The following is a 21,535-nucleotide window of genomic DNA, read 5'->3' as shown; positions in this document are numbered from 1 at the left end:
GAGGCGAGGGCAGGCAGTTCGTAATCTAAGGCAAGGTCAAACAGGCACAGAACGGCAGGCATGTTCAGGGTCAGGACAGGCAGAAAGGTCAGATCCGGGAAGAAAACACACTGGTAAGACCTGACAAGACAAGACATACTGGCAACAGACAAATATAAAACGCAGGTATGAATACACAGGGGATAATGGGGATAATAGGAGACACCTGGTGGTGGGGGTGGAGACAAGCACAAGACATGTGAAACAGATCAGGGTGTGACAAGTAGGTAGTACAGCTGGTTTGGAAGAGGTAGTTGGGGGTTACTGTGGTCAGTAAAAGAGGGTAAATCCCCACACAATTGGCCCATTTGACTTAATCGAGAGACAAACTGAAAGTGTGTGTGTACCTGTATGGCTCCGTTCTTGCTGAAGGAGGAGACACACTGCATTAGGCGACTTATCTCTTCCGCCACACCCTCAATGATTCTAGTCAAAACCCTGGGAACTAGGTCCTTAGACACTGTAAAGACCTACAAGAGAGAGAAAGGGGTAGATTGAAGGTTTCCACTGATTCAATGAATTATGTAAGTCTACTGATGTAATGTAAGTAACGGTGAGAGGTTCTAGTCATTGTACAGAAAAGCAGTGGTCTAAAGCCACTGCATCGTAGTGCTAGAGGCGTTACTACTTGGCTCATCTCTCCCTAGTGACTCCTTGTGGCGGGCTGGGTCCCTGCAGGCTGACTATGGTCACCAGTTGAACTGTGTTTCCTCCGACACATTGGTGCGGCTGGTTTCCGGGTTAAGCTGGCGGGTGTTAAAGAGCGCGGTTAGGCGGGTCATGTTTCGGAGGACACATGACTCCACCTTCGCCTCTCCCGAGCACGTTGGGGAGTTGCAGTGATGAGACAAGAACGAAATATGGGGAGAAAAAGTAAAATACCAACAAAAAAAAAAAGAGTCATTTTAGTTGTGCATGCCTTTGAGTACAAGAATTACCTCTGCATGGACAGTGATGATGTTCACCAAGGCTTCTTTCAGATAGTTCCTCACACCTGTAGGAGAGTAGTTTCATAATGACATCAAAACCCAGTCCAACACCCAAACCTGATCAAATGAAAATGATCCCAGACCAAACACTGACACATTTTCTTTTACTATAAGACCTGACTAAAATGGAGTGGGTGTGGAACAATAGTTGTGTCAAGCTTGGAGTTTCTGTCTGCCGTTAAGGCGGCACTAGTGTCAAACACACATTCATTCGCAATTTCGGCCTATTAAATCCAGCTTTCTGCTACTTTTTGTTGAGCAAGGATTGGTCATTTACCGGTCTTATACCGGCGTTGTGACTTTTTATCCTGGCAATTTTATGATATCATTAAAATGTACATGTATTTATTGTTGTTGCTGTTTAAAACAAAACAGCTTGCTTTTTTTGTATTTTGTATTTTTTTACCAAACTTATTAGAATGATTCACTGTCCTGGCTTTATTGTGAGATCGTCCGTGGTGCGCACGCAATGTAACTTCTGGAGAAGTGTGATTGTCATCTGATCTGTTAGATGGTTATGATTATGTTCACAAAATTATATTTGGCAGCAGTATAACGGTGAGTGGGCATTCTCCTTTTTTCTTTATATTGGTTCTTTGTGCAGTTACTGTGAACAGTTTGGATGTGTGTAACACCCTCCATAGTCTGCATTGTTTTCATATTATATGCACACAGTGAGAAATGATGGAATTGTGATACAGTGAATTATAAGTGAAATAATCTGTCTGTAAACAATTGTTGGAAAAATGACTTGTGTGATGCACAAAGTAGATGTCCTAACCGACTTGCCAAAACTATAGTTTGTTAACAAGACATTTGTGGAGTGGTTGAAAAGCGAGTTTTAATGACTCCAACCTAAATGTATGTAAACCTCCTGACTTAAACTGTAGTTGATTTTATTAAAAACACATATGGTTTGTCTATATATGGAACAATACACATTTAAACATTTTTACCAATTGATTAGTCGAAATAACAGACGACTTTTGGCCGACCAAGGTTATTTTTTTGTCAGGGACAGCCCTAAACAAGTGACATCATTAAGGAATCATAGCTTTCACCTGGATTCAACTGGTCAGTCATGGAAAGAGCATAATGTTTTGTACACTCAGTGTATATTTCCATATTGAAGCCATGCAATTACTTAGGACAATGTGGACTGTAAACAGGTTCAAGTTAACGTATTTAGCAAAGATGGGATAGGTCTAAATGTTATGTTGTTTCTGTAAGCTATTTAACAAACTATAACGGACTAACATTGGAATTGGAGTTGATGACAATGCAATACATAGAATGCACAACTTGAAGCAACCACGTATTTAGCTATGGAGCACATTCTCATTGGCCAGTGAAGGGCCAAGTCTCGACACACCCACAACTTGTTTATTCATCAAAACCCAGCCCTTTGGCGCCACAGCCAGCAACGGCGGCCATAATTCTGGATGTGAAAATAGCAAAAATAGTTCTGACAAAGCCCTGAACCTATTGCGCTACCGTCAGCACTTAGATTGAACATTTTGTTAGATCTGTCCGAAAAATGGCCCTGGTCTTTCGAATGAGAAAGTGGTTTATAGACCCATATTCACTCTGGGGAATGGTGGATGAATGTATAAATATAGTCACCACTAACAAGCCATGTTGAAAAGACAATAGAAGAGTTGTATGCTGGTGTCTGGTACTTTAGCTTGGGTTAATACTTCCAAGGGGCGCTGTGAGAGTAATACCACGAGAAAACACAAGACCAAAACCAGTGAAAGTTGTCTTGCTCTGTTTCCGCGGGTAATGGTATGCAACATGCCCACACTAATCACACACACATATAGACGCTAAGTCAGTGAAAGTATCATATCCTATTCCTTATAGTTGTGGTTATTAAGCCCAAATGTTCCTGTTTCACTATTAGCAGAACACACACACAGACACACACACACTTTCACTCCTTGGAGCATTTTGGAGGTGGGGGAGTGGGGTTATGTCAAACACACACACACCGATTGACTTCCTGTTCCGTAAGGTACGTAAACCACCAAGTTTCACCTGGTCTCACTGCACATCCGTGTGCATGTGTGCTTGTGTGTGCATGGACTTTTGCACACACACCCAAAACCACAGACCATAATGATATATTGTTCATGTCACTACTTATATCAGATCAATTTAGATTGTGTGTGTATGGAACGAAGATTCACTGAGAATTCAATGACTGACATTTCCTGCACTGTGCAGATGACACACACAAGGAGCTCCCCCGCCCACAAAAACAAACAACTTCTTAAGAGAGAATATAGAGAGACAATGAGATAGAGAGAGAGACAGGAAAAATATACAAAGGGTAGACATCAAGCCCATAGAGTAGACTCATATTTGAACCCCTGGCTAAGTGCATCCAAGCACTGTTTACAGTAACACTTCAAACAGACACAGAGACATTACATTATATACTCCACATATGACATGCATATAAACCACAAAACACACACAGGGCTGCTCAGACAGTCCCCTGAATTCCCCTGACAGTGGTCAGGTTTAGGATCTCTGGAGGTAAGCCAAAAGACTACATACGATGCCTTCGAAAAGTATTTAGACCCCTAGATTAAATAATTTTTACCCCTCAATCTACACAGAAGTCCCCATAATGACAAAGCAAAAACAGGTTTTTATAAATTTCTGCTAATTTATATTTAAAAATCCCCCAGAAATAACCCATTTACACAAGTATTCAGACCTTTTCCTTAGTACTTTGCTGAAGCACCTTTGGCAGCGATTACCACAGAGTCTTCTTGGGTATGACACTAGAAGCTTGGCACAACTGTATTTGGGGCGATTCTCCCATTCTTCTCTGCAGATCCTCTCAAGCTCTGTCAGGTTGGATGGGGAGCGTCGCTGCAGAGCTATTTTCAGGTCTCTCCAGAGATGTTCGATCGGGTTCAAGTCCGGGCTCTGGCTGGGCCATTCAAGGACATTCAGAGACTTGTTCCCGAAGCCACTCCTGCGTTGTCTTCGCTGTGTGCTTAGGGTCGTTGTCCTGTTGGAAGGTCAACCCTCGCCAAGTCTGAGGTCCTGAGCGCTCTGGAGCAGGTTGTCATCTAGGATCTCTCTATACTTTGCTCCGTTCATCTTTCCCTCAATCCTGACTAGTCTCCCAGTCACTACCTCTGAAAAATATCTCCACAGCATGATGCTGCCACCACCAGGCTTCACTGTAGGGATGGTGCCAGGTTGAATCCAGATGTGACGCTTGGCATTCAGGCCTAAGATTTCAATCTTGGTTTCATCAGACCAGAGAATCATGGTCTGAGAGTCTTTAGGTGCCTTTTGGCAAACTCCAAGCGGGCTGTCATGTGCCTTTTACTGAGGAGTGGCTTCCGTCTGGCCACTCTACCACAAAGGCCTGATTGGTGGAGTGCTGCAGAGATGGTTGTCCTTCTGGAAGGTTCTCCCATCTCCACTGAGGAACTCTAGAGCTCTGTCAGAGTGACCATCAGGTTCTTGGTCACCTCCCTGACCAAGGCCCTTCTCCCCTGATTGCTCAGTTTTGCCGGGCAGCCAGCTCTAGGAAGAGTCTTGGTGGTTCCAAACTTCTTCCATTTAAGAATGATGGAGGCCACTGTGTTTTTGGGGACCTTTAATGCTGCAGAAATGTTTTGGTGCCATTCTCCAGATCTGTGCCTCGACACAACCATGTCTCGGAGCTCTACAGACAATTCCTTCAACCTCATGGCTTGGTTTTTGCTCTGACATGCACTGTCAACTGTGGGACCTTATATAGACAGGTGTGTACCTTTCCAAAACATGTCCAATAAATTGAATTTACCACAGGTGGACTCCAATCAAGATGTAGAAACATCTCAAGGATGATCAATGGAAACAGGATCCACCTGAACTCAATTTCGAGTCTCATAGCAACGGGTCTGAATACTTAAGTAAATAAGGTATTAATGTTTTTCGATTTTTAATACATTTGCAAAAATAAATACGTTTTCACTTTGTAATTATGTAAGGGGTCTTTTGTGTAGATTGCTGAGGATTTTTTAAAAGTATTTTATACATTTTAGAATAAGGCTGTAATGTAACAAAATGTGGAAAAAGTCAAGGGGTCTGAATATTTTCCGAAGGCACTGTAGGTCAGGGGTTATTATGGGTAAACCCCTCTCTCTGTCACACCTGTGGCTTGGCGCAGGAACTCAACATTGCGAAGGCAATCTCTGAAAACATTTGGGAAATTGCATTTTAAAAGTCTATCACAGTGCAGAGGTCGTTAATCTGTGTTTGTTTGAATCCTGTCCTGCGATTAAGGTGTGCAGTCCCTCCAATTGACGTAGACAGCATAGATCTGTGTGTGTGTATACCTGTTGGAGTACTGCAGTCCCTCCAGTCGAAGTGTCCAGCATAGATGCCTGGTTCCAGGGACCCTACGATGGGATCAGACTTCCTCTCGATGTAGGCATCAAACAAACTCTCATCCAGCTCCTTCACCGCATGTACAGTCACCTGGAAACAGAGGCAGAGACAAACCTAATTAACACAGCTACACAGACACTAACCTGGGAGCAGATTTCAAAACATGTTTTTAGAAATCAGCAGTTGTCACAAAGTGCTTTTACCGTAACATTATCGATAGTCTTATAGTTACAATATAGTTCCCAAGGCGAAAACAAGGGCTCAAAAACCCACTAAAATGCCCTGAGTGGCTTTGAACCAATTGCTACAGGCCGCTCAGCTGTCTTTACGGGGAGGTCCAACCAATATGTGAGAGAGAGAAAGAGACTGACTCAGAGATCTGACATTTAAGTGTTTAAAGAGAAAGTGAGAGTAATTGCTCTGCCCTGAAACATAAACGTCTTTCTCATCATATCTTTGGTGACAAACATTCTTCTTCACAGAACAGCAAAAACTAAAACACCAAAATATCTAAGGGGCCAGTTAACTGTTTGTTGTTTCTGACACACAGAAGGCTAAAGTTGCAGCTTCCCAAGGTTGTGTGTGTGTGTGTGTGTGTCCTCTCTACTCACCCGTGTGATCTTCTCGGTCCCGGTGAATCCGTGTTTCTCAAAGTGTTCAGCCAGATTCAGGAAGGTGTGTTTCTCCAGGTACTGACAGTTACTGAGGATGATCAGCAGACGCTGCTCCTACACACATGCACGCGCAAGTACACACACAAACACACACACAGAATATTAAAGGTCAGAACATTGGATTTGTCATATTGGAGTGGTCTCTGAACATCTATCTGCCAGTAATCTCATCACTGACTCCAACCCTGTTTTACTGGAATTGACTGATATCATGGTTTACTGCATACTACACACTCCGGGTTTCCCTCGGATACAAGTTCAATGATAACAGCTACCTCACTGACATGATTAGTGTAACAGGTAGGGTCAATCTTAACACAAGAACCGTCATAGGCCAACAGCCACTGACCTGTGATTTTGTCAATAAAAAACTATGTCCTGCTCCTTCCCTGACTTTTCCTAAATGTTTGTATTTTACACTGCACATTTGCCAGAATTTAGAAATCACAAACAGAAAAGTATTTTGAGCCTTTTAACTGTTTGTTTCCACACCTATTCCCAACTTAACCCGCCAAGACAATGTGCTGTAGGACGTTGGTACCCAGTCAGATGCTAAAGTGTCTCTCTCTCCTCACTGAATGACAAATGGGTGAATGGGCGATAATTGTGCACCTTACTTCACAATCAAATTTAAATTAGGCCTAACTGAATGATAAGGGGGGTGAAGCGGTTGATTTAACTTAGAAAGACAATAGTGTAATGACGAGTTTGTGTTATGCGTATTTAAAATCAGCAGCCAATAATTGGATAATAACCTCAAGGAGTGGGGGTGAGGCCAAGAGTACTAATCTGGAGGAAGTGCTTGGAGTCAAAATAGGATATCGTCTGGTCCCAGGTGGAGTAAAATGAGTTGGTTGACCCTCGAATGGTATACTTCATTTTTTTCTAATTTTAGGAACAGCCTCAAATATTTGAGCCAAAGAGAAGCTAAAGGTGGATTTATAGATTTTACAGTCCAATAAACTCCTTCTGCGGGACAACAGAGAGGCAAAGGCATCTAGCTGTCTATTGGTCAGGGTACTCCAAAAATAACAATTTCTGTACTAGGCTGCAACTCTATATCAAATGCTTCAGAAAGGGTTTTAAAATATAGTGGACCAATAGCCTACCAGACAGGGACAGGACCAGAACATGTGAGTCAAGTCCGCCAAGGAGCTTTTACACCGGTCACATGTACCTTCAACGTTTGGGTAGAATTTGGACAATCTGGCCTTACTGAAATGGATACAGTGAAGTACCTTAAAATGTATAAGGCTGATTAAGAGGAGATTGCATTTACCCTAAGTAAGGCACTATTCCAGACTTTGTCAGAGATCTCTCCACCAAGTCCTTTACCCCACTCAGATCAGATTTTATTAAGTGACGGGTTATCAAGGGACATGAACGATTATCTAAAAAATATAGGAGATGAGTCCCTTTAGTTGAAAAGGTGTTTTCAAAAGGGAATCCAAACTCAATCCGGGTGATAGAATTGGAAAGGCGGGGCTTTGCAAATAAACTGCCGGATTTGGAAACACCTAAATAAACTTGAATGGGGTAGATTCAATTTGATAGAAAGGTCATCGAAATTGGCAAAGGTGCCATTAATATAAAGGTAATTAAACTTAGTAAAGCCATTCCTCTGCCACAGCGTAAAAGCTGAATTTGCCTGGAAAGAAGAGTTGATTATTACATAAATGACCTTGAATAGAGAAATCACAGATATTAAAACGTTGACGGAATTGAGTAAAACATTGAGTATTGACAACAATTGGACTGGATGTGTAGCGCGAAGCTAAAAGAGGAAGATTGGAGGTAACTAAAGCCGACAGAGGAAGAGAAACAGTAGTTGGCTTCTGTTTGACACCAGTCAGTTTCTATGGTGCGAAGCCAGTAAACAATCTTTTGTATATTTCGCTGCCTAGTAATAATACATCAAGTTAGGAAGGGCTAGTCCTCCATGTGTAATATCTCTCTGGAGGAATGCTTTACGTATTCTTGGATTCCGACTGCCCCATTTAAAAAAATATTACAGACTTGTGAAGAAAGCCAGGGAGACATTGGAACAAATACTGAAATTTGGGCAATAAATTCCCTCTTAATACAATTCACTTAACCAGCTAAAGTAAAATGGAGAATACTCCATCTCTGAAAGCCCAGTTTAAGTATGCTAATCAGGGGGATAAAGTTCTCATCATGGAGGAAAGACGAGGTACGGGTGATATTGATCCCTAAATATTTAAAGCCAGACTTGGACATACGAAATGGAATAGTGTCTCGTGGAATGTGTAAAGCTAATTCATTAATAGGATAACATGCATTTATTTTATTTTTTAAATTCAATTTATAACCTGAAAACACACCAAACCCATACAGTAGGTCCACTATATCAGGGACACACTCTTCGGGGTCTGAGATATATAAAAGCAAGTAATCTGAATACAAGGAAACTTTGTGTTCTAGTCCCCATCTGTAGATACCATGTATTAAGGGTGTGTTCTTTAGCATAATAGAAAGGGGTTATATTTCCAGGGCAAGTAACAGAGGGGACAATGGATATCCTTGGCGTGTGACCCTTGATAATGGGAAATACTGTTTACAAAGTTTGTTGGTAGGGTGATGAGTACAACAGTCGGACCCAGGAAATGAGGTTCGCACCAAAGCCACATTTTCCCAGTAGAGAGAATAAATATTACCATTCTACCTTGTCAAATGCCTTCGCCGCATCTAAAGAGATAATTACTTCAGGAACATCCGAAGACGCAGGAAAGTGTATCACATTAAGCCAATGTTGAATGTTAGAAAAGGGATGGCAACTGTTAATAAACCCTGTCTGATCCGTTGATATGTCGTCTGTCATAGTGGACTCTATTCGAGAGCAATTTCGGAAATATTTAAACATCTGCATTTAAAAGGGAGATCGGTCTGTATGAAACACACTTAGACGAACCTTTGTTGGGTTTTAACAAAAGTGTGATCGACGCCTCTGTCATGGTTTGGGGTAAAACACCATGGTCCTGGGTGTTTTTGAACATTTCCAGCAGGAGAGGCGCCAGGTTGGCAGAAAACTTGTAGAATTCGATTGGGTAGCCATCTGGGCCAGGGGATTTCCCACTTTGCATTGCTGTAATTGAATTAAAAATCTCCTCTAACTGCAAAAGTTGATCAATTTTCTCTCTGTACTACTCTGGTAGGAGTTTCCAAATTGTCAAGAAAATCAATCATAATTGAATTGTCTTCAGTGACTCTGATGTTTAAAGGTCTGAATAAAATGTTTTGAAAGCATTATTGATTTCAGTGGGACTAACTGTTAAAACACCCAAGGAATTTGAGGGATCAGCTGTGAGGCAGATTTGAACTTGAGGTGATAAGCTAGAAGTCGACCAGCCCTTTCTCCATGCTCGTAAACAAAACCGCGTGCGTGAAGTAGCTGCTGCTCAGCCTTATCAGTGGATAGTAAATTGTACTGAGTTTGAAGACTCAGCCTTTCTTTATGACGTTCTGGTCATGGAAATGTGGAGTATTGTTGGTCTAACTTCAGAACGGCGTCGATCAGTTGCTGTTGTTGAATTATCCGTGGTTAATTGAGAAGAGAGGAATAGGACATTGTTGATCCTCTAAGAACAACTTTAAGTGTTTCCCAAAGTGTAGACAGAGATCGAATCTGTTTTTTTGGGTCTCAATAAAGACATCAATTGCATTCGATAGAATGGTGCAGAATGAATTATTTGAAAGTAAAGATGAGATAAGTCTCCATGGGGGGGGTGATATGTATAGTTCAATGAGAGGTCGAGTGACAGAGGAGCATGGTCACTAACAACAACGGCAGAGTACTCTACTTTCTTTACAGATGGGAGAAGGGCTTTATCTACGAAAAAGTAGTCTATTGTAGAATAGGAGTGGTGCAAATGTGAAAATAAAGACAATTCCTTGTTATTGGAAAAAAGGAATCTCCATGGATCTACACATCCTGGCAGTCTCATAAATGTAGACAAAGCGCTGGACATTTCTGAGGGAGAAAATGCTCTAGGGTTTGAACGACTTGAATTGGATCACACAATTCAAGTCACCTCCAAAAATGAAATAGTGTTAGAGTTGAGATTGGGCAGCAAAGAAATAAGTTTGTTAAAAAAAAAATCTACATCATCCAATTGGGAGCATAAACATTTACAAGCAAAACAAAAAGGTGTGAAAGAGAGAATTAGATACCATCACAAAACGCCCCTGTGGATCCGAGATTATGTCAGGAACGGTAAATTATACAGTCTTTGAATAAGTATTGCTGTTCCCCTTGCCTTAGCATTGCATTTTGAATGCAAGTGTGTCAAAAATAAGGGTCTCTCCCTCATAAAAGACATGTTAAGTCGAGAAGCTGAAACTTGACCCCTTCTTGTAGAGACAGGTTTTGATGTCCTTGAATTCAGCTTCACGAGGTTGGCACACAGGTCCAGGTAGAATCATATATCTTGGCCACGGAATTTTGCTCCCTCGCCCAGTGCATTGCACGTTCCTAATCTTGGTAATGATGAAAGTGGGCTATGATTGCCCTAGGCCGCTCCCCTGAGCTGGGTTTGGGGGCGAGGGATATGTGTGTTCGGTCGAGCTCCGGGGGCTTGTCAAAGACACCATTTCCCGGCCTCCCGGGTGGCGCAGTGGTCTAGGGCACTGCATCGCAGTGCTAGCTGCGCCACCAGAGTCTCTGGGTTCGCGCCCAGGCTCTGTCGCAGCCGGCCGCGACCGGGAGGTCCGTGGGGCGACGCACAATTGGCTTAGCGTCATCCGGGTTAGGGAGGGTTTGGCCGGTAGGGATATCCTTGTCTCATCGCGCTCCAGCGACTCCTGTGGCGGGCCGGGCGCAGTGCGCGCTAACCGAGGGGGGCGGGTGCACAATGTTTCCTCCGACACATTGGTGCAGCTGGCTTCCGGGTTGGAGGCGCGCTGTGTTAAGAAGCAGTGCGGCTTGGTTGGGTTGTGCTTCGGAGGACGCATGGCTTTCGACCTTCGTCTCTCCCGAGCCCGTACGGGAGTTGTAGCGATGAGACAAGATAGTAATTACTAGCGATTGGATACCACGAAAATTGGGGAGAAAAGGGGGTAAAATAAAAATAAATAAAAGACACCATTTCCCATCACTACTACCAGCATGTCAGAGACAAATTTCACAGGGTTGTCTCAACGATCCGGATATTTTCCCTTCTGGTATAATTCTCCAACGAATCTACCTAGGAAAGTAGAGCCGTGTTGGCTGTTTTCATATGCGAGACAGCTGCCTCTAGCTCGGCAATATGCTTGGTGTTGTCAGTGGAGAAACCTTCTAGTGCAGTGAGGCGTTGCCCAAAAGTGTTGACTGTTTCTCAAAAGGCATCATCGGAAGTTTGGAGAGGTGCCAGCGAAGTGCTGATGACAGAAGCCATAACCTCTTTTAGGCTACTTATTTGTTCAGCTAGCTCAGCTACAAGCGTGGTCATAGACAAGGCCTCCGACTCTGCATCAGGGCTGGCCGTGGCAGCCATTTTCGGTGTTTGAGTAATTGGTACGGCCTTCGACGATGTGTCGGTTGTAGCAGTTCTCTTCGGGTTGGTCTTGCTCACGGTACCATAAAAAGTGATTAAAAGAATATAACCAACAGCGGCGTCTAAAAACGTAAAAACAAAAGTTTAATTAGGGACCTCTCTCAAACACGTCTTCTTACGTCGCCCGACCGAAAGTCTACCGCAAAACATTTCCTTGACTCTATCCAAGTTGATGAGCGGGAAACAAACAATGCCTGCACAGCCGGCCCATTGAAACTACAACTAAACTATACCAAAACTAATTTCACACATAATGAGAGTTAATAACATTTACAATAATCTGATGAGTGACAATATTAGGCCTATCAGTTGACAAATTGTACATGATGAGACGGGCGCACCTTGTGATTGACAGATAGAGGGAAAGGAGTATCACTTTGTCAGATCCTCCATCAGAGTCCCATGCAGGTAAAACATTTTGATTTATATACTATCATAAAGAGCATATTCTGCAGCTTCTATGACACGTACCTTTGTCAAATAACTCTCAAATTCAAGAGGTGCAGCTCTATTTACAAATGTCACTTTTTCCAAGAATATCCAAGCTGTCCATGCTTTCAGCACACGACCACTCGCGTGGCAGCATTGCTGTGGCTACTAAGCAAATATTAGTAACATTTAAATATGCTATTCTGTCATCAATGGATGAATGGGCGATAGAAACCAAATAGAAACTGATAATGGTGCATGTGACTTCAATGAACTGAATGATGAGGGTGATTCAACTAGATTTATCTGAATAATGACGGTGAAGAGGATGATTGAATTTAGAACAATAGTGTAATGCTGATGAATTGTGGGCTGTCTAATTATTGTATTATGAAAGGCTGGAAATTGTATATCATTTCCCATCGGAGAGTCAAATCAGACACTGAGTGTAACATAGAAGGTGTGTAGTTCAGAATGGCAAGCCGAACCAAACGAATGGACGCACTGACAGACTAGATGAGTTGGAGTCGGATAGAGGAACGGATATGGAGCTTGAAAATCGACGTTGCTGATGAAGAGTCTCCATCTGACTCTGATGTTGACTTCGAGCCTCCGTCTCCGATGCCTGAGCCTCGCCGCGGAAAGCCCAGAACAGAGCCAACTGAGACTGTGATCCCAACTGCCACCATGAGACAGGAGTCTGGGAGGGATGGCACGGTTTGGGTAGAAAAGAGTGACGAGTTTATGTGGCATGCAGATGATGTAGCACATCAGAGATTGTACTGTTGCTCATGTGCACAGAAAAAAGAAACAGTATGTGGGACATGTCTACGGATGAACTCAAAGCGTTTATTGCACTCTGGTATGTCCGTGGGGCACACGGCGGTAAGAGCATGGATGTGGAGTTATTCTGGTCTGATAGGTATGGGGTGGACTTCTTCAGAGAGACCATGCCACGCAACCGCTTCAAAGAGATTATGTGACACCTGCGGCAGGTGCACACAGAACAAGGCCCATGAAAACTTTGTGCAGTGCAACCAATACTATTTCCGGGGCTTTGTGTGAGCAAAGCGTTGAGACTGGACACCAGACTCAACATCAACAGTGAAGAGGCGACTCCGGGATGCTAGCGTTCTAGGCAGAGATCCTGTCCAGTGTCTGTGGACAATAAAAGGCCACTAACATGTGCAGGTTTGTCACACAACACAATGCCATAGAGTGCATTTGGCATGCTGACTGTAGGAATGTTCATCAGAGTTGGTTAATTTCTCTATCATAAGCTGCCTCCAACATAATTTTAGAGAATTGGGCAGTACATCCAACCGGCCTCACAACCACAGACCACGTGCAACTACGGCTGGCTCAGGACGTCCACATCCGGTTTCTGAGGAGTATTTTGGACTGTAATAAAGCCCTTTTGAGGGGAAAAACCTATTCTGATTGGCTGGGCCTGGCTCCCCAGTGGGTGGGCCTATTCACTCCTAGGCACACCAATGGCTGCGCCCCTGCTCAGTCATGTGAAATCCATAGATTAGGGGCTAATAAATTAATTTCAAGTGACTGATTCACTTGCATTTTGCGTTTATATTTTTGTTTTGTTTTGCTCGGCGCGGCAGGTAGCCTAGCGGTTAGAGCGTTGGGCCAGGAACTGAAAGGTTACTGGATCGAATCCCCGAGCTGAACAAGGCAGTTAACCCACTGTTCCCCAGTGACCCGTCATTGTAAATAAGAATTTGTTCTTAACTGACTTGCCGAGTTAAATAATCAAATTTAAAAAAAAGTATATTACCATGAATATTTCTTCATGCAATTAATCCTTTACAATGGTTTATGTACTATTTATAAAGCGTTGGTGCTCATAAATAAACTCTGACAGCCTGGCTGTCAGACTCACCATCTCACCCCTGCTAGAGATTAGGGGAAACCCCGTCTGCCCCCTGCTCTATTTCCCTTTACCAGAAACACCCTACACACACACACACTCCTCTTTGTCATCACACCCCCTCCCCACATGACACCCATGCCATTCACTCTCATCTCAACATATAGTATTTACAGGAAATAAGGTTGTGCCTGCATCCTGTCCACAACCAGGAAACAGCATCATAACACAGAGTGGTTTGGTATGCCAGTGAAGGAGATACATATGCGTGTGTGTTTTGTTTGTTTGTGTGTGTGTGTAGTGGGGTGAGATTGTACGAGAGATAGAGAGCGAGAAATAACCCTCACTGAGAACGCTTACTGACATTGGTAATCCTGTAGAGTGAGATTGAGGCCTATAGTCTCAGAATGAGAAAAATAAGATTTTCGTACCAGTGTTGGACAGAAGTCCTCCTGAATGCCACTGAACAAGTTTGGAGAGGCCAGGTCCACGGACATACTGAGAACACACACGGAAGAGTTTAAAAACACACCAATGCAGACACACAAAAGGACACTGGAAGTAAAGTCCCTGCCTGTACTCACTGTGAGGTGTCGATGTCTCTGTCTGTTTTAGTGCTCAGCTGCTCCAGGCAGTTGATGAACACCTGGAATAGGTGTTACAGGTCAGTCACATATACAGATCAGTTACTCAGACACACCTAGACAACAGTAACAGCGTACTATATTCTGAATGGGGTGAATGGATTGCACTGTAAACCTACAGTAAAACTACCTAAAATCTGTAGTGATTCCTTTGGTGTAATATGAGTGTAATCCTAGTCTCTTATCTACTCTGTACCATACCTTATTGATGTCCTTCCAGAGCTTTTCCACTTGCTCTCGAACCTGCTCGGAAAGTAACATCTACATGTCTACTGAATGTTAACCGCATTTGTGCACTGAAGACCTACAGTAAACTACTAGTATGGTGAAATATGATGTACTCCTTGACTCTACTTTGTACCCTACCTTCATGATCCTCTCACAGAGCTTCCTGGCCCCTTCATCCTACAAAGGTAAAAAGTCTACAATAATCTAAGGGCCAGTTTCACGGACATAGATAGACTAATCTCAGTGGAGATTCTCCATTGACCATTGACTCCAGAACTAGTTTTAATCTGTATCCTGGAAACTGTCCCTAAATGCCTACCCGGACTTCTGCATTGTAGCTTATAGACGACCTGTGACCTGTAGGAGTCCCTTCAGTGTAGACAGAGTGAAATATACAGTAAACTTATTCTCTAGTGACAGTCACCTTCATGCTAAACTACCAGTAAATTGAAGGGATTCCTATGTTGAACGATGCTGTTTTATGAATCTCTACTCCGTATTATTGTGGTAAAATATACTGTAAAACCTAGTCTGTAGTGACTGTACAGTACCTTTATGATGTCCACACAGAGCTCTGAGGCCTGGTCCTGATCCAACTGGAGGATCTGAAGACAGGAGAGGAGAGCAAGGTGAGACAGGACACTCAACCGCATAAAACAACTATCACTCTGTAACGTGGTCCAATACAACAACATATCCAGGTAACTACCAAAATAAAGAAAACACTTGAGTAAATGAGGGATACAACGTATATTGAAAGCAGGTGCATCCACACAGGTGTGTTGATTAATTAAGCAATTAATATTCCATCACGCTTAGGGGTCATGTATACAAATGTCCAGTTGCCCATTATTTTGGCTACCATGGCTAGAAGAAATCTCAGTGACTCTGAAAGAGGGGTCTCAAAGGAGCATAGGGGGTTTAAAGGGTGTGTGTGTGTGTGTCTCATTCACAAAATCTCAACCGAATTGAACACTTAAAAGGAGATTATGGAGCGAAGCCTGAGAATCTATGCCAAGGTGCAGTGAAGCTGATCTGGTGGCTCGTGTTGGACCAACACCCCGTTGAGACACTTTATGCTGGCATTTCCCTAATTTTGGCAGTTACCTGTAGTTCACATAGATGAATGAGATTCTGTGATAGTGTAATGTGTGTGGGTTCCTTACATTGACCTCCCCAGGTTTGGTCTCCATGGGTTCTTTGAGTGACTGCAGCATCTGCACCATGCACTGCTCAAACTGGGCCGGCTGCTCACAACACACAGGTCGAATACATACAGTGTATTCAATAGTATTCAGAACCCTTGACATTTTCCACATTTTGTTACGTTACAGCCTTATTCTAAAACTGATACAATAATAATTTTTTCTCATCAATCTACACACAATACCCCATAATGACAAAGCAAAACTGTTTTTTAGAAATGTTTGCAAATGTATAAAAAAATAAAATAATTAAGTACCTTATTTCCATAAGTATTCAGACACTTTGCTATGAGACGCGAAATTGAGCTCAGGTGCATCCTGTTCCCATTGATCATCCTTGAGATGTTTCTACAAAGTAATTGGAGTCTGTGGTAAATTCAATTGATTGGACATGATTTGGAAAGGCACACACCTGTCTATACAAGGTCCCACACTTGAAAGTGCATGTCAGTTAACCCACTGTTCCCTGGGCGCCGAAGACGTGGATGTCGATAAAGGCAGCCCCCCTCACCTCTCTGGTTCAGAAGGGTTGGGTTAAATGCGGAAGACACATTTCAGTTGAAGCCATTCAGTTGTACAACTGACTAGGTAACCCCCTTTCCCTTTCCTTTCAGAGCAAAAAGCAAGCCATGAGGTCGAAGAAATTGTCTGTAGAGCTCAATCCTGTCTTGGAGTGGAGGCAAAGATCTGGGGAAGGGTACCAAAACATTTCCGCAGCAGTGAAGGTCCCCAAGAACACAGTGGCCTCCATCATTCTTAAAAATGGAAGAAGTTTGGAACCATCAAGACTCTTCCTAGAGCAGCTCTTCCCGATGGTCACTCTTACAGAGCTCTAAAGTTCCTTTGTGGAGATGGGAGAACCTTTCAGGACAACCATCTCTGCAGCACTCTACCAATCAGGCCTTTATGATAGACTGGCCAAACGGAAGCCACTCCTCAGTAAAAGACACGACAGTCTGCTTGGAGTTTGCCAAAAGGCACCTAAAGACTCTCAGACCATGAGAAACAAGATTCTGTGGTCTGATGAAACCAAGATTGAAATCTTAGGCCTGAATGCCAAGCGTCACGTCTGGAGGAAACCAGGCACCATCCCTACGGTGAAGCATGGTGGTGGCAGCATCACGCAGTGGGGATGTTTTTCAGTGGCAAGGACTGGGAGACTAGTCAGGATCAAGGGAATGATGAACAGAGCAAAGTACAGGTAGATCCTTGATGAAAACCTGCTCCAGAGCGCTGAGGACCTCAGACTGGGGCAAAGGTTCACCTTCCAACAGGACAACAACCCTAAGCACACAGCTAAGAAAACATAGAAGTGGCTTCGGGACAAGTCTATGAATGTCCTTGAGAGGCCCAGCCAGAGACCGAACTTGAACTCGATCGAACATCTCTGGATAAAGCTGAAAATAGCTGTGCAGCGACGCTCCCCATCCAACCTGACAGAGCTTGAGAGGATCTGGTGAGAAGAATGGGAGAAACTCCCCAAATACAGGCGTGACAAGCTTGTAGCGTCATACCCAAGAAGAATCAAGGCTGTAATCGCTGCCAAAGGTTCTTCAACAATGTACTGAGTAAAGGGTTTGAATACTTATGTTTTTTTATCAATAAAACATTTGCAAAAATTTCTAAAAAACGAGATGCTTTGTCATTATGGGGTATTGTGTGCAGATTGGTGAGAAAAAAATATATATATACATACACACACACACACACACTACCGTTCAAAAGTTTGGGTTCACTTAGAAATGTTTTTCATGAAAACATACATGAAATGAGTTGCAAAATGAATAGGAAATATAGTCAAGACGTTGACAAGGTTATAAATGATGATTTTTAATTGAAATAATAATTGTGTCCTTCAAACTCTGCTTTTGTCAAAGAAACCTCCATTTGCAGCAATTATAGCCCTGCAGTCCTTCGACATTTTAGTTGTCAATTTGTTGAGGTAATCTGAAGAGATTTCCCCCCATGCTTCCTGAAGCACCTCCCACAAGTTGGATTGGCTTGATGGGCACTTCTTACGTACCATACGGTCAAGCTGCTCCCACAACAGCTCAATAGGGTTGAGATCCAGTGGCTGTGCTGGCCACTCCATTATAGACAGAATACCAGCTGACTGCTTTTTCCCTAAAAAGTTATTGCATAGTTTGGAGCTGTGCTTTAGGTCATTGTCCTGTTGTAGGAGGAAATTGGCTCCAATTAAGCGCTGTCCACAGGGTATAGCAAGGCATTGCAAAATGGAGTGATAGCCTTCCTTCTTCAAGATCCCTTTTACCCTGTACAAATCTCCCATTTTACCACCACCAAAGCACTCCCAGACCATCACATTAACTCCACCATGCTTGACAGATGGCGTCAAGCACTACTCCTGCATCTTTTCATTTTTTTCAGCATCTCACGAATGTTCTTCTTTGTGATTTGAACACCTCAAACTTAGATTTGTCTGTCCATAACACTTTTTTCCAATCTTCCTCTGTCCAGTGTCTGTATTATTTTTCCCATCTTAATCTTTTATTTTTATTGGCCAATCTGAGATATGGCTTTTTCTTTGCAACTCTGCCTAGAAGGCCAGCATCCCAGAGTCGCCTCTTCACTGTTGACATCGAGACTGGTGTTTTGCAGGTACTATTTAATGAAGCTGCCAGTTGAGGACTTGTGAGGCGTCTGTTTCTCAAACTAGACACTCTAATGTACTTGTCCTCTTGCTCATTCCGGCAAGAGCCAGTTTGTGCTGTTCTGTGAAGGGAGTAGTACACAGCGTCGTACGAGCTCTTCAGTTTGTTGGGAATTTCTCACATGGAATAGCCTTCATTTCTTAGAACAAGAATAGACTGACGAGTTTCAGAAGATAGTTATTTGTTTCTGGCCATTTTGAGCCTGTAATCGAACCCACAAATGCTGATGCTTCAGATACTCAACTAGTCTAAAGAAGGCCAGTTTTATTGCTTCTTTAATCAGAACAACATTTCTCAGCTGTGCTAACCTAATTGCAAAACGTTTTTCTAACGATCAATTTGCCTTATAAAATTATAAATTAGGATTAGCTAACACAACGTGCCATTGGAACACAGTAATGGTTGCTGATAATGGGCCTCTGTACGACTATGTAGATATTCCATTAAAAATCAGCCGTTTCGAGCTACAATAGTCATTTACAACATTGACAATGACTACACTGTATTTCTGATCAATTTGATGTTATGTTAATGGACAATTTTTTTTTGCTTTTCTTTCAAAAACAAGGACATTTCTAAGTGACCCCGAACTTTTGAACGGTAGTGTATATATTTTAGAAAAAGACTTCAATGTAACAAAATGTGGAAAAAGTCAAGGGGGACTGAATACTTTGCGAATGCACTGTAGATTACACCACGTCATATTTGATATCATACTGTATCTTACCATAATAAATCATGATATATCACTAAGTGGAGTGGATATTATAGTAACTATAGCTTTACCAGGCTGGTGATTCCTTCATTGTCTACGACCCAGTCCTCTTTCTCTGCAACCCTTTTGACATCTGACAAAGCACATACAAAAACATGAATGATTAGAGGCTACTCGTTACATTATTTTTGATCTACTAGGTAGTAGAGGGCTAAAAACTGAATGGTCATGACCAGTTCACATTACATTTTAAATAGGACTGTGAGCAATGTTTGGAGGAAGACTGCAGTAGAAAGTGAAATGACCCTCTAAACTAGTGTATAACTACCTTTCAAAACCACCTTTAGTTGTGACTATCAACCCAGATGTTCTATAGAACTAGGACCACTGTCAGAACAACCAAACTTGTTAACCACAAACCGCCTTTCACTGAACACAAACACTTTCTCTAACCTCACATAACTCACCCCTTCCATTTCTCCTCTCCCCTATCCCCCAACCTCGCTACATCTCTTTCCTTCCTCCTCCCCTTCTTTCCAGGGTGCAGAGGGTAGGATGACCTGTAGAATTTGATGTCTCAACTCCGACAGTAGATACCCCTTCTCAGTCCCTCCCTCCCTCACTTCCACTCTGTGGTGTGGTGCAGTGTGACCAGTCAACAGTGGTGTCTCAGCTCCAACAGTAGATCCCCTCCTCATTCACTCTCTTCCCTCCCTCCCACATCTCCATCCTCCCTTTCCTCACCCTCTGCGGTGTGGTGCAGGGTGACCAGTAGACAGTGGTGTCTCAGCTCCAACAATAGATCCTGGATCACCTGCAGTAGATCATTGGGGATCTCGAGAGCTACCAGAGCCTCAAAAATTATTCTGAAGACGTGGGAGAAAAGAGGGGAGAGAGGAGGGTAAGAAATGAGGAAGAAATAGAAGGCAGGAAATAGAGAGAGAGAATGAGAGGGGGAAAGTGGAGGAGGGATTGGGGGTCAGGAATATGGGGTATACCTTCATTGACACACACACACACACACACACACACACACACACACACACACACACACACACACAAGGGATCATCAATTAGATTCAGCCGTGGGACGATTTTATCTTGAGTGGACGGTTGGGGGGGTGAAACATAATTACTAATCATTTGTAGACTGCAAATTGACCGCAAGAATGCAAAACAGATACAATATTTGACTAAAACATAATCAATTCAAACCTTGCTTACATTTGTATAAACAGTTGAAGTTGGAAGTTTACATACACTTAGGTTGGAGTCATTAAAACTCGTTTTTCAACCACTCCACAAATTTCTTGTTAACAAACTATAGTTTTGGCAAGTTGGTTTGGACATCTACTTCATGCATGACACAAGGAATTTTTCCAACAACTCTGCTTGACATCATGGGAAAATCAAAAGAAATCAGCCAAGACCTCAGAAAAAAAAAATTGTAGACCTCCACAAGTCTGGTTCATACTTGGGCGCAATTTCCAAACATCTGAAGGTACCACGTTCATCTGTACAAACAATAGTACGCAAGTATAAACACCATGGGGGCAAGTATAAACACCATGGGACCACGCAGCCGTGATACCGCTCTGGAAGGAGACACGTTCGGTCTCCTAGAGATGAACGTACTTTGGTGCGAAAAGTGCAAATCAATCCCAGAACAACAGCATAGGAGCTTGTGAAGATGCTGGAGGAAACAGGTACACAAGTATCTATATCCACAGTAAAACAAGTCCTATATCGACATAACCTGAAAGGCCGCTCAGCAAGGAAGAAGACACTGCGCCCCCAAACCGCCATAAAAAAGCCAGACTACGGTTTGCAACTGCACATGGGGACAGATATCGTTCTTTTTAGAGCAATGTCCTCTGGTCTGATGAAACAAAAATGTAACTGTTTGGCCATAATGACCATTGTTATGTTTGGAGGAAAAAGGGGGAGGCTTGCAAGCCGAAGAACACCATCCCAACCGTGAAGCACAGGGGTGGCAGCATCATGTTGTGGCGGTACTTTACAGCAGGAGTGACTGGTGCACTTCACAATATAGATGGCATCATGAGGGAGGAAAATTATGTGGATATATTGAAGCAACATCTCAA

General features: G+C 42.9%; 1 protein-coding gene across 2 annotated transcripts in view; it reads right to left on the bottom strand.

The window, feature by feature from the left end:
* LOC129855479 (exocyst complex component 2-like) overlaps nucleotides 1-21,535 on the bottom strand; it is an 87,042-nt gene that overhangs the window by 4,323 nt on the left and 61,184 nt on the right. For both annotated transcript variants that reach the window (XM_055923192.1, XM_055923191.1), the window contains exons 16-25: nucleotides 20,175-20,296; nucleotides 19,502-19,563; nucleotides 16,005-16,085; nucleotides 15,390-15,443; nucleotides 14,551-14,612; nucleotides 14,398-14,464; nucleotides 6,041-6,157; nucleotides 5,378-5,519; nucleotides 978-1,033; nucleotides 387-509 (exon numbers count right to left, since the gene is read on the bottom strand). In XM_055923192.1, coding sequence (XP_055779167.1) covers nucleotides 387-509; nucleotides 978-1,033; nucleotides 5,378-5,519; nucleotides 6,041-6,157; nucleotides 14,398-14,464; nucleotides 14,551-14,612; nucleotides 15,390-15,443; nucleotides 16,005-16,085; nucleotides 19,502-19,563; nucleotides 20,175-20,296 — 886 coding nt within the window. The remainder of the gene's footprint in view (nucleotides 1-386; nucleotides 510-977; nucleotides 1,034-5,377; nucleotides 5,520-6,040; nucleotides 6,158-14,397; nucleotides 14,465-14,550; nucleotides 14,613-15,389; nucleotides 15,444-16,004; nucleotides 16,086-19,501; nucleotides 19,564-20,174; nucleotides 20,297-21,535) is intronic.

This window comes from Salvelinus fontinalis, chromosome 5 (genome assembly GCF_029448725.1).
Source record: "Salvelinus fontinalis isolate EN_2023a chromosome 5, ASM2944872v1, whole genome shotgun sequence".
Taxonomy (NCBI): domain Eukaryota; kingdom Metazoa; phylum Chordata; class Actinopteri; order Salmoniformes; family Salmonidae; genus Salvelinus; species Salvelinus fontinalis.
This window is presented reverse-complemented; position numbering and strand designations above follow the sequence as displayed.